This window comes from Mandrillus leucophaeus, unplaced genomic scaffold (assembly GCF_000951045.1).
Source record: "Mandrillus leucophaeus isolate KB7577 unplaced genomic scaffold, Mleu.le_1.0 Scaffold1, whole genome shotgun sequence".
Classification (NCBI taxonomy): Eukaryota; Metazoa; Chordata; class Mammalia; order Primates; family Cercopithecidae; genus Mandrillus; species Mandrillus leucophaeus.
Window position 1 is genome coordinate 10,072,880 of NW_012098097.1, and position 13,729 is coordinate 10,086,608.

The 13,729-nt window shown below is 42.8% G+C and overlaps 1 protein-coding gene across 6 annotated transcripts in view; it reads left to right on the forward strand.

Annotated features, from left to right (window-relative positions):
* MFSD11 (major facilitator superfamily domain containing 11) overlaps positions 1–13,041 on the forward strand; it is a 45,397-nt gene extending 32,356 nt beyond the window's left edge. For all 6 annotated transcript variants that reach the window (XM_011986110.1, XM_011985964.1, XM_011986177.1 and 3 more), the window contains 5 exons: positions 1,897–1,962; positions 3,981–4,106; positions 9,238–9,412; positions 10,741–10,876; positions 12,505–13,041. In XM_011986110.1, coding sequence (XP_011841500.1) covers positions 1,897–1,962; positions 3,981–4,106; positions 9,238–9,412; positions 10,741–10,876; positions 12,505–12,669 — 668 coding nt within the window. In that variant the 3' untranslated portion in view covers positions 12,670–13,041. The remainder of the gene's footprint in view (positions 1–1,896; positions 1,963–3,980; positions 4,107–9,237; positions 9,413–10,740; positions 10,877–12,504) is intronic.
* The last annotated feature ends 688 nt before the right edge of the window (positions 13,042–13,729 follow it).

Below are 13,729 nucleotides of genomic sequence, written 5' to 3' on the forward strand. Positions count from 1 at the left end.
TTTTGAGACAGAGTCTTGCTCTGCCGCCCAGGGTGGAGTACAGTGTCGTGATCAGAGCTCACTGCAGCCTCAACCTCCCAGGCTCAAGCGATCCTCCCGTCTCAGTCTCCTAAGTAGCTAGAACTATAGGTGTGAACCACCATGCCTGGCTAATTTTTGTAGTTTTTTTGTAGAGACAGAGTTTCACCATGTTGCCAAAGCTAAGCGATTCTCTCAAGTCAGCCTCCCAAATTGTTGGGATTATAGGCATGAGCCACCAGGTCTGGCCATGAATTTTAGGATCAATCTATTTCTGCAAATAGATTGATGGTTTTTTTTAATAGACTTTATGTTTTAGATCGTTTTACTATTCATAGCAAGACTGAGCAGGAAGTATAGAGTTCCTATGTGGCCCCTATACCACACATACGTAACTTCCCTCTGTTATTAATGTTCCCCACCAGAGCACATTTGTTACAATGAGCCAATACTGATATGTCGTTATCACCTAAAGACCATGGTTTACATTAGGATTCACTCTTGGTGTGGTACGTTTTATGGGTTTATACAAATATATAATGACATGCATATGTCATAATAGGATCATACTAGATAATCTCTTAGAATTTCTTTGTGTTAACTAAGTCTTCTGATTATTCTTAAATGAACATGTGGCCAGGAGCGGTGGCTCACGCCTGTGATCCTAGCACTTTGGGAGGCCGAGGTGGGTGGATCACCTGAGGTCGGAAGTTTGAGACCAGCCTGGCCAACATGGCAGAACCCCGTCTCTACTAAAAGTACAAAAAAATTAGCTGGACGTGGTGGTATGCGCCTATAATCCCAGCTGCTCAGGAGGCTGAGGCAGGAGAATCGCTTTAACCCTAGAGGAAGAGGCTGCAGTGAGCCAAGATCGCGCCACTGTACTCCAGCCTGGGTGACAAAGTGAGACTCTGTCTCAAAACAAACAAACAAACAAAAACTAAATAAATAAAGTAAAATGAACATGCTTTGCTAGTGCAGTTTTTTAAGTTAAAAGTATTGTTTTAAACTTTGCACTGGTCGTGTATTTTTTTCCTGGAAATACTTGAAAGTGATTGGTCAAAAATGTCTTCTTATATTTATTCTTAGTATAGTTCAGTGAAATTAGAGAATAAAGGATCCTTTCTTACATATGCAGAGATTTAGGACAGTGTTTGTGACTTAGGTAAGTTTCGTGGCCAGCAGATAAATCACAATTAAAATCTGGATCCACTGTTAGTTTTATGTACTAGAGTAGTGGTCCTTAAATTAAGAAATGTGAATAGGTTCCAAAAAAGTCAGGTAAATGCAGAGTTTTTAGAAATGCATTATCCATTGCAGATTTCAACTAAATAAACAGTGTAAAAAACAAACACTAAAGTGACTAGAAACAAATGCACAACGCAAGTTTCAGTCCTCAGAGCTACAGAGTCAGAATCTTGGGAAGTGGTGCCCAGCTTCTGTATGGCCAGAAACCTGCCCTGTGATTCTGATCTTGAGTCCAATCTTAAAGCTGCTCCGTGATAATTCTTTAGGGAAGTCAGTGCTTTGCTGATTGTTGGTTGTCTCAAGAGCCTAACAGTTAATCATGCCTTTTGAAGTACTTTGTTGTTTTGTTTGATTCTATTTTTTTTCCTCCTTTTCATGTTTTTGTTATACGAGCTGGAAAATGTGCTGAGGAAATGCAACTGTAGAATATATTTAAGCACTTGAAATAAGCATTTTATTTATAGGGCAAATTTAGTGCATGCCTTAAGCATTTTAATCTGAAACTTCTATCCCAAAGTGTTCGTTTACTGGCATTATTGACAAGGGGTGTTTTGGTTGAAGGACTGTTTTAGAATGTTTGTTTTATTAACTAAAATCTAATTAAGTACTCTTAAATTTTTTTCTTTACAGAAAAGTCTTTTAAGTTATGTGTCACCAAGGAGATGCTCCTTCTTAGTATCACAACTGCTTATACAGGTAATGGAATTACTGTTCTTGTTTTCTCTTGCTTCATAATGATAATAAGGGGTTGAAGACAATAGCCACGTTATTATTTCTCACAATTCTGTGCATTGACTGGGCTCAGTGAATGGTTCTTCTAATGGTGTCACTTGGGGTCTCTTGTGGCTGGTTTCCTTCACATGTCGCCTTCACTGTGGTCAGATGAAAGGCTGAGTATCTCTCTTTTTGTGTAGTCTCAGAGCTGCTCTCCATCTACACGACCCCCTCTATAAGATCACCTTGTGACCCGGCAGTATAGCCAGACACCTTAGTTAATGGACTGATGGCTCCAAAAAAGGCAATGGGAAAGAATACCAGACTTTCTTAAAGCTCAGGCTGCAGTCTAGCCCAACATCACTTCTAGTGGATTCTGTTGGTGACAGCAAATCACAGGGTTGGCCCAAATTCAATGTGGAAGGATTCCGCACAAGGTTCAGAAAAACCAGGACACATGGCTCATTGGGACCAGTGGTTTTAGGGCAACACAGAGCACTACAGAAAATAACCATGAAGAAATCTGTAACTTTATATGGATTAAAATCATTTCTGGACAGGTGTAGTGGCTCATGCCTGTAATCCCAGCACTTTGGGAGGCTGAGGTGGGTGGATTGCTTGAGCCCAGGAGTTCAAGACCAGCCTGGGCAACATGGCGAAACCCTATATCTACTAAAAATACAAAAAATTAGCCAAGTGTGGTGGTGCATGCCTGTAGCCCCGGCCACTCAGGAGGCCGAGATCAGAGGATCACCTGAGCTCAGGAAGTCAAGGTTGCATGATCTGAGATAGCACCACTATACTCCAGCCTGGGCCACGGGAGTAAGACCTCTGTCTCAAAAAATAAAAAATAAAATAAAATAAAAATAATTTCTAATGAAATAGAAGCATGTCATAATGTGGTATGATAACAGGTGGAGTACCCGTAAGTCAAGAATGATAAGGAAATTTGTTTTCTTTTAAAAAATGCTGTAATTTGCTCTTTTCCTTTTATGTGCAACATATTTTTAGGTGAAATAGAATAAACATTAAACATCTTTAACAGTTAAGGTTTTGTAGCATTAGGGAATCAAGGTCCCCTACTGATTTACTCTAATTTTTTAATCTTAGGAATTTTCTTTTCCTAGAAAAAAGGGTTTAATTAAAACATTATGGTGCTTTTAAAACACATTGTATAGTATGTATTGGCTTTCCATTACAGTGAGAATATAATCCAATAGGGGCTGGGCACAGTGGCTCATGTCTGTAATCCCAGCACTTTGGGAGGCTGAGGTGGGCAGATCACATGGGGTCAGGAGTTCGAGACCAGCCTGGCCAACATGGTGAAATGCCTAAAAATGGAAAAATTACCCTGGTGTGGTGGTGCACGCCTGTAATCCCAGCTACTTGGGAGGCTGAGGCAGGGAGAATTGCTTGAACCTGGGAGGCAGAGGTTGCAGTAAGCTGAGATAGCGCCACTACACTCCAGCCTGGGCAACAGAGTGAGACCCTCTCTCAGAAAAAAATAGGAATGTTCGTGTTTCTTTGGAAAGCTACTAACAAGGTTAATGAGCACGTTAGTCTTCACTATTACAAAGTTACGTTAATTATCACCTCTGCCCATCTCCACCTGTATGGAGAGTGATAGGTTTTAACATAAGGATATCTGTTCATTTGAGTTATATACTTTTATCTGAAATATATAGCAGATGCCGTCTTGTGGTATCTTAATTTTAGCTGCTATAACAAATTTCCATAGACTGTGTGGCTTAAACAACAGACATTTATTTCTCACAGTTCCGGAGGACACAAACATTTAGTCCATAGCATGAAGCTAATTCCATTTCATCAGTTACATCCCATCAAATTATGCTCTGCTTGGGGATTAATATTTCAGTCTCTATGAGTTTTGTTTTGTGTGTTTTACTACTCAAGTATTCTTTTGTCAGATACTACTAGATGGGAAGATAAACAAAAATGTGAATGTATAAATTACATCTTTTTTTTTTTTTTAACTGAAGGTCTGGAATTAACTTTCTTCTCTGGTGTATATGGAACCTGTATTGGTGCTATAAATAAATTTGGAGCAGAAGAGAAAAGCCTTATTGGACTTTCTGGCATTTTCATCGGCATTGGAGAAATTTTAGGTTGGTTTTTAAAAAAAGCATTAGCATTAAAAATATTGGTTTATTATGGGTAAAATAGAAATTTGAAGTGCCCCTCACCTTTGTCCTTGAATTTCTGTTTTTTTCTACTTATTTTTACCCAAACATGTATGTTTTTATTTTTCTATTATTGCTATTCTTCTTTTTTTGAGACGGAGTCTCACTCTGTCGCCTAGGCTAGAGTTGGATTGCAGTGGTGCGATCTCGGCTCTCTGCAAGCTCTGCCTCCCAGGTTCACGCCATTCTCCTGCCTCAGCCTCCCAAGTAGTTGGGACTACAGGTGCCTGCCACCATGCCCGGCTAATTTTGTTTTTGTATTTTAAGTAGAAATGGGGTTTCGCCGTGTTAGCCAGGATGGTCTCTATCTCCTGACCTCGTGATCTGCCCTCCTCGGCCTCCCAAAGTACTGGGATTACAGGCGTGAGCCACCGCTCCCGGCCTATTACTGCTATTCTAATATGACTAAATTATGAAACATTTGCAAAATAATTCACAGATGGAAACCCTGTGTTAGAAAACACACAGTGTCTCCCCACTTTTCCTCTTAAAATATTTAGAATGTCTTGGAATTCCTGACTCTGATTCTCTGATTCCCTGACACCAACTGGGTGTCCAACAGCTCAGTCCTGTTCTAACACTTAACTATCCAGAGTTAGCGTCAGATTCTACAGGTTTAAGGGTTCAGTCCTACAGACAGACAGACCGACAGTCATGGGTCCATAGGCCTCTCAGGCACATCTCTCTGACTTGGGTACAAATTTGGAGGTTCCCACAGCCCTCTTCCCCCTTCAGGTTTGATAATTTCCTAGAGCAACTCACAGAACTCAGGAAAATGCTCTCCTGACTATTAGAGTTTATTATAAAGGATACAGATGAACAGCCTGATGAGGAGGTGCAAAGGGTGGGGTCTGAAAGGGTCCCTAAGTGCAGGAGCCTCTGTCTCCATGGATTTTGGGTTCACCACTCCAGAAGCTCCTCTAACCCTTTTTAGGGGGATTTATGCAGATCCTGTTACATAGGCATGATTGATTAAATCATTGGCCACATGGCCTGGTGCAGTGGCTCATGCACTTTGGGAGGCCGAGGTAGGAGGATTGCTTGAGCCCAGGAGTTTGAGACCAGCCTGGACAACATAAGGAGACCCTGTCTCTTAACAACAACAACAAAAAACAATCATTGGCCATTGGTGATTGATGTAATCTCCAGCCTTCCCTCCCTGAAGAGGGAGTGAAAGGGCCTAGAAGTTCCAGTGCTTAGGGCTTGGTCTTTCTGGGAACCAGCCCCATCCTGAAGCTCTATCCCAGGCCAACCCCTCTGTCCCCAAGAGTTGCCCCCTTAACATAAACTTCGGTATGATTGAAAGTGGCTCCTTCTGAATAACTAATGTCCCTCATATCACTGAGGAAATTCCAGACCTTTTAGGATTTCTGTGCCAAGAACTAGCAGCAAAGACCAAATAAATATTTTTATTATGCTCCACTAGTTACTCTTATTCAACAAAGATTTGTTCAGCACTTGCAGTATATTGAATATTGTGTTAGATATGAGGAACTTCAACAAAGATTTATTGTAATCTGTCATGTCAACAAAACAGACAAAAACACCTGCCCACGTAGAGCTTATATGCTACTCAGGAAGAACACAGACAATAAAAACAGAAGACTTTGCATGTCAGGCAGTGGTGAGCACCGTGGCTCAAGTGGACTTTGGAGGGTTTGTTTGTTTTTGTTTTTTGGTCCCTGCCTTATTGCCAACACCTGGAGCAGGACAAGGTCTATATTATTGGGCATCCAATAGATGAGTTAAATGTGTTGAATGAATAACGAGAACATGATTTCAGCAGAACTTAGTCACCGGTTGCATGGCGGGGTGAGGAGAGGTGTCTAGAATGATGACCAGGTTGATGAGAGTAACCTGGGCAGAGAAAATGCTGTAGGAGATGGGGTTTGGGGAGATCTGCTGAATGGGATTTTGAACACCTCTGAGTACCAGAGAGGCACCCAAATAGAGAAGTGTCCAGTGGGAAATGCAGGCTGATGCTCAGGAGGGACTCGTGGGCCAGAGACTGATGTTGGGAGTTAAGGGTATATAAATGGCAGACGAAGCTTAGCCATGGTGAGTCGGTGCAGGGTAGTCTGTCTGGTAAGTGCTTGTTTAGTGTCTGCCTGTAGACCACCTGGGAAGAAACTCACTTTCTGTAGGCTGCCTGCTTTTTTGAAAAAATAATTTCAAATTGATAAGAAATTGCAAAAATAGGCCAGGCGCAGTGCTCACGCCTGTAATCCTAGCGCTCTGGGAAGCTGAGGTGGGCAGATTGCTTGAGCTCAGGAGTTTGAGACCAACCTGGGCAACATGGCAAAACCCCATCTCTACAAAAAAAGTACAAAAATTAGCCAGGTGTAGTGGCGTATGCCTGTAGTCCCAGCTACTTGGGAGGCTGAAATGGGAGGTTGCAGCCCAGATCACACCACTGCACTCCAGCCTGGGCGACAGAGCAGGACTTTGTCTCAAAAAAGTCAAAAAACCAAAACAAAAAAAGAAATTGCAAAAATAAGAATAGTGCAAAGAACATCTGAATATCCTTTAACAGGATTCACCTATTGTTAACACTTTCCCTTCTTTACTTTTTCTTTTTTTTTTTAAAGACAGAGTCTTTCTCTGTCACCCGGGCTAGAGTACAGTGACTCGGTCTCGGCTCCCTGCAACCTTCGCCTCCCGTGTTCAAGCAATTCTCCTGCCTTAGCCTCCCAAGTAGCTGGGACTACAGGCACCCGCTACCACACCTGGCTAATTTTTGTATTTGTGGTAGAGATGGGGTTTCACCATGTTGGCCAGGCTGGTCTTGATCTCCTGACCTCTTGATCCACCCACCTTGCCTCCCAAAGTGCTGGGATTACAGGCATGAGCCACTGCACCCGGCCCTCCTGTCAGTATTTTTGAGCTTTGTTCTTAGATGTAGTTCATTTCATTGAAAACAGCGTACCTTTTAAGATTTGTTGGGCAAGACTGCAGCATTACTCAGTCTAGGGCTAATTATTTCCTGCTTCTAAGGGAAGACCCTTCTGTGTGCTCCACCCAGTTCCTGTGAATCATAAGCTTTTAAGTGGCTGGTGGGCCAGACACTATACCCAGCTGAGGGCGGGGCCCTAGTACCACTAATCCTCTTGGCTGGTTCTTTCCCTGGCTTCTGCTAATTTGCTCCCTTTATGTGCTGATCAGTCCTCAGCTGAAGACTCAGGGGGACTGTCTGCAGCTCTCTGGAATTGTTTTTCTGTGCCGCTCTCCTTTCTGATACCGTCGTCTGTGAACTCTAGTTACCCTGATATCCCGAGATTCACATCCCCGTCTCTTCAATCCATGGAGGCTGCTGGGCTCCGCCTGGGTTCTTTCTCCCTCTGTTGCCTACTCTTGAGAGGAACTGCCAAATATTTTCCAGAGTGGCTGTACCAGCAATGAATGAGTGATTCCGTTTTTCTGAATCCTTGCCAGCATTTGGTGTTATCACTATTTTTGATGTTAGCGATTGTGATAGATGTGTAGTCATGTTTCATTGTGGTTTTACTTTCTTTAATGGGTAATGATGTTGAACATCTTTTCATGTGTTTATTTGTCCTCTTTATGTCTCCTTTGGTGACATGTATGTGCATATCTTTTGCCCATTTTCTAGGCAGGGTTTTTTTGTTTTGTTTTGTTTTTACTGCTCACCTTCACTTTTTAAATTTTTTTATTTTTTTCCCCAGACAGAGTCTCGCTTGGTCGCCAGGCTGGAGTGCAGTGGCGCAATCTTGGCTCACTGCAACTTCCGCCTCCTGGGTTCAAGCGATTCTCCTGCCTCAGCCTCCTGAGTAGCTGGGACTACAGGCGCATGCCACCACGCCCAGCTAATTTTTATATCTTTAGTAGAGACAGGGTTTCACCATGTTGGTCAGGATGGTCTCGATCTCTTGACCTCATGATCTGCCCACCTTGGCCTCCCAAAGTGCTGGGATTACAGGCATGAGCCACCACGCCCAGCAACTTTTTTCATTTTTTAAATTTATTTTTTTATTTTTTTGAGACAGTCTCACTCTGGTGTCCATGCTGGAGTGCAATGGCATGATCTCGGTTCACTGCAACCTCTGCCTCCCGGGTTCAAGGGATTCTCCTGCCTCCGCCTCTTAAGTAGCTGGGACTACAGGCATGTGCCACCACACCTGGCTAATTTTTGTATTTTTAATAGAGATAAGGTTTCACCATGTTGGCCAGGCTGGTCTCGAACTCCTGATCTCAGGTGATCTGCCTGCCTTGTCCTCCCAAAGTGCTGGGATTACAGGTGTGAGCCACCGCACCTGGCCCACTTTTTAAAGTATATATACAATGTTTTCTTTGTTTTTTTAAAAAAGAGTCTTGCTGTGTTGCTGAGGCTGGTTTGGAACTCCTGGCCTCAAGCAGTTCTCCTACCTTGGCCTCCCAAAATGCTGGGATTACAGGCATGAGACCCTGCACCCAGCCATCCTTCACTTTTGATATATAGGTTTGCTGGTATAGATTTCTGGGGTATAAATCACTTAAAAATTGTAAAGGTCATGCCCCATAGTCTTCTTCCTTTCAGTTACAGAGTTCTTCCCTTCTCACTGTTGAGGACTCTCCTTCAGTTCTTGAGACATCCTTAGCTGTTCTGGCTGCTGAGTCTTCCTAGGCCTCTCCGACTCCTCTTCGGAGCTCACACATAATTCTCAGAATCCATAATGACGCTTTCAGTGTGATACTTTGGCTTGTTTGGCTATGATTACAACAAAGTTGTATCCTTATTATGACAAGTTGTGTCCTTATTTTATTTCTGTTATAAGCTACAGGTCAAAGGGGATAGCTTGCAGGGTACAATAATTCACAGAGAAGAAATACAAGAATGTTCCTGGATAGAAATGCAAGTCATTTTGATACCTTACTTTTTTGTTCTAATCGTTGATGCTTGGTCCTCATTATCATTGTCTGCAAGTGCTGAGGTGTTGGATTTTTTGAAGAAATTTAACAAGTGAGAATGTTTATTCCTTGGCTCCTTGGTGGATAGCTCAGGCCTGGGTGTGTAATGTTTCAGCAACGTTAGTGATGTTTCTGCCGTCTTGACTTGTAGGTGGAAGCCTCTTCGGCCTGCTGAGCAAGAACAATCGTTTTGGTAGAAATCCAGTTGTGCTGTTGGGCATCCTGGTGCACTTTATAGCTTTTTATCTAATATTTCTCAACATGCCTGGAGATGCCCCGATTGCTCCTGTTAAAGGAACTGACAGCAGTGCTTACATCAAATCCAGGTATAGTGGCTGTCATTTCTCTAGTCACTTGAGGACGGGTGGGAGGTAACGGATGGCTAGATATTGAAAGTGGAGCAGTTAATCCTCTTCAGAGAGCCTGGTGTCTCTCTAAGGTCATCTGTCAAGTGTTCATGGAGTCAGACTGAGTTTAAATAGGAATCCTTAGAGAATCCTAAGTTATTTTTGTAATGGTTGGTTTTAACCTCTTCCCCCACTAAATGTTTTTCTTGATCCTTGAAGGAGCACATGAGTATCTGATTTGAATTTTTTATCTCTGCTTCTTGAGCAGTGAAATATCCAGATATTAGGGCCTGGAGGAAGAACAAAGAGGAGCGAGGGAAAACCTGGCAACTGGGGAGGCCATTCAGTCCTTCCAGAGCAGTTTATATAACGTTTGAGGATATTGGTTTATTGCACTCAACTCTCAAGTTCATTATAAATGCAGACATTTGTGTCCAGCTCCACAAATCCAAGGGGAGCCCAGCCCACAAAACTATACAAACTGAGTATGTCGCATCTGAAAATCTGAAATCCAACATGCTCCAAAATCCGAAACTTTTCGAGGGCCAACATGATGCTCAAAGGGAAGTGCTTATTAGAACATTTCAGATTACAGATTATCAGATTAAAATTACCTAACTGGTCAGTATAATGCAGGTGTTCCAAAACCTGAAAAGAAGATTTGAAACACTTCTGGTCTTGATAAGGGATACTCAACCTGCGTTTTCTTCACAAATGGGTGAGACCAGAGTTTGTTAGAATGTAAAGGTGTGTGCATTTGAGCACAAATTCTTACCTTATAAATTCTAGTCTTTATTTATTTATTTATTTATTATTTTTTTTTTTTGAGACAGAGTCCCACTCTGTCTGCAAGCCTAGAATGCAAGTGGCGTGATCTCCACTCACTGCAACCTCCGCCTCTGGGGTTCAAGCAATTCTGGTGCCTCAGCCTCCTGAGGTGGCGCGATCTCCACTCACTGTGACTTCCACCTCCGGGGTTCAAGTGATTCTCCTGCCTCAGCCTCCCGAGTAGTTGGCATTACAGGCACGCGCCACTATGCTCAGCTAATTTTTGTATTTTTAGTAGAGGTGGGGTTTTGCCATGTTGGCCAGGCTGGTCTCTAACTCCTGTCCTCAAGTGATCTGCCCACCTCAGCCTCCCAAAGTGCTGGGATTCCAGGCATGAGCCACCATGCCAGCTTTGTCTTTATTTTTGTTTCATAGGATTTAAAACTTGCAGGTAGAATGCTTTTGTGGGTGGGTTGCTTGTATATTTTAAATGGCTCAGCAGATATTGCTCATACTAAATTGATTTTTGTTTTCTTCAGCAAAGAAGTTGCCATTCTCTGCAGTTTTCTGTTGGGCCTTGGAGACAGCTGCTTTAATACCCAGCTGCTTAGTATCTTGGGCTTTCTGTATTCTGAAGACAGTGCCCCAGCATTTGCCATCTTCAAGTTTGTTCAGGTAACCTCTTCAGATTGCGACTGTGTTTGACGTAGGGCTCTTTCCTTTGTGTATTACCTTGTTTTTCTTGGTTATTTGTATCGTGGTTTTAATTTTTATTTCCTTTTATTTTTTTTGATAGAGTCTCTCTCTGTCACTCAGGCTGGAGTGCAGTAGCGCAATCTTGACTCCCTGCATTCTCCGCCTTCCGGGTTCAAGCAATTCTCCTGCCTTAGCCTCCCGAGTAGCTGAGATTACAGGCACACACCACCACACCTGGCTAATTTTTGTGTTTTTTTTTTTTTCTTTTTAGCAGAGGTGGGGTTTCACCATGTTGATCTTGAACTTCTGACCTCAGGTGATCCACCCGCCTTGGCCTGCCAAAGTGCTGGGGATTATATGTGTGAGCCACTGCACCTGGCCTGTTTTTTTTTTTTTTTAAAAACAAAGTTGGCCGGGCACCACGGCTCAAGCCTGTAATCCCAGCACTTTGGGAGGCCAAGGCGGGCAGATTACAAGGTCACAAGATTGAGACCATCCTGGCTAATATGGTGAAACCTCATCTCTACTAAAAATATAAAAAAAATTAGCTGGGCGTGGTGGCACGTGCCTGTAGTCCCAGCTACTCGGATGGCTGAGGCAGGAGAATGGTGTGAACCCAGGAGGCGGAGCTTGCAGTGAGCTGAGATCAAGCTACTGCACTTCAGCCTGGATGACAGAGCGAGACTCCGTCTCAAAAAAAAAAAAAAAAAGACAGTCTTACTCTGTAGTCCAGACTGGAGTGCAGTGGCACGATCTTGGCTCAGTGCAATCTCTGCCTCCCAAGTAGCTGGGATTACAGGCATGCACTACCACGTTCAGCTAAGTTTTTATATTTTTGGTAGAGATGAGGTTTCACCATTTTGGCCAGGCTGGTCGTAAACTACTGGCCTCAAGTGATCCGCCCGCTTGGGCCCTGCAAAGTCCTGGGATTATAAACATGAGCCACCGCCCTGGCTAGATTGTGTTTCTTATTTTATTTTATTTTATTTTTTTGTTTCTTCTTTTTTTTTCTTTTTTTTTTGCTTTTGTCTTATGTTTTTTAAACAAAAGTTGGGGATTTAAAAGGATTTTTGAATAGAATTAGGAAGCCATGAGCAGTAAGATTTTTTGTGTAACAGATTTTACGTTCTGGTCTCTATGGCTCTGATTAGAGATTTCCTTCCTTACATACCAGAATTCTATTCACTCGTAATACAGACAAGTGTATTTCTTACTCTGTACATTCTTGTTACTCCAGTTTTCCACAAAATGCTGTTTTTGTTTCATTTTATTTTATTTTATAGAGATGGGGTCTTGCCATGTTGTGCAGGCTGGTCTTGAACTTCCGGGCTCAAGCATTTCTCCCACCTTGGCCTCCCAAAGTGTTGGGTGGCATGAACCACCACACCTGGCCAAAATGCTGTTTTAAATACCAGGGATTGTAGCAGGAATTTATGGTGCATGTTTGTGAGTCAGTGACTGAGGAAGTCATACCTAGATGCAGAAAGAATAGAAAGCACTGCCAGTTCCAGGTGTCCTTGGGGCCGGATAGGAGTGGGGCTAGGGGCTAACTGTGGCTCAGCATGGCCCCCGGTGTGCCTGTTGTGATTTGTTTTGTTTGTTCTTAGTCTATTTGCGCAGCCGTGGCATTTTTCTACAGCAACTACCTTCTCCTTCACTGGCAACTCCTGGTCATGGTGATATTTGGGTTTTTTGGAACAATTTCATTCTTCACTGTGGAATGGGAAGCTGCCGCCTTTGTAGCCCGCGGCTCTGACTACCGAAGTATCTGATCTGGTGTCCATGAGGGGACACGTGTGACCTCAGAAACACAGCTGGACACAGAGCTTGGTGGAAGAAGTCGCCTTTGATCTTCACTATATATTGGGTGATGTTCAGTATGGAAAATCAAGGGATTAAGACTGTTCAATCAGCCAGAGTTGGTGTTCAAGTTTACAGATATGAGTTATTTAAAGCAAGTGGAATAAGGGAAAGCTGTTCTGTCAACTGTAATTGTTCAAAGATGTTGTTTTTCATTTCATCTATCTCAATTCTTATAATCATGTTATAGAATGTACATGTTTTCTTTTCCCTCCTGCTCGTGTTGGAAGATCCTGCCTTGATTTAGAATACTAGGCCGTATGTCATATAAATATTTTTTCTGGCTATGGAGTATGTTTTGCTATGTAATCATGGGAAGCATATGTCACTCCCGATATGTGTTGGAGAATGACATTTAAATAAATAGCAAAGCTGGGTGTGGTGGTGCACACTTATACTCCCAGCTGCTGGGGAGGCTGAGACAGAAGGATCACTTCAGCCCAGGAGTTTGAAGCTGAGACAGAAGGATCACTTCAGCCCAGCAGTTTGAGGCTGTAGTGAGCTATGATCACACCACTGCACTCCAGGCTGGGCAACAGAGTGAGACCCTGTATTGCAAATAATAATAGGCCAGGCACAGTAGCTCATGCGTATAATCCCAACACTTTGGGAGGCTGAGGTGGGTGGATCACCTTTGGTCAGGAGTTTGAGACCAGCCTGGCCAACATGGTGAAATCTCATCTCTACTAAAAATACAAAAATTTGTTGGGTTTGGTGGTGCATGCCTGTAATCCTAGCTACTAGGAAGGCTGAGGTAAGAGAATTCGCTTGTACCTGGGAGGCAGAGGTTGCAGTGAGCTGAGATCGTGCCATTGCACTCCAGCCTGGGTGACAAGAGCGAAACTCCATCTCAAAAGAAAAGAAAAGAAAAAAAAACAGAAAAGAGAAGAATAATAATGATAATTTTTTTAAATAATGAAAAAGAAATAAGATGCTGAAATGAAATCTTGATTTTGAAAATATGTCTTCCTC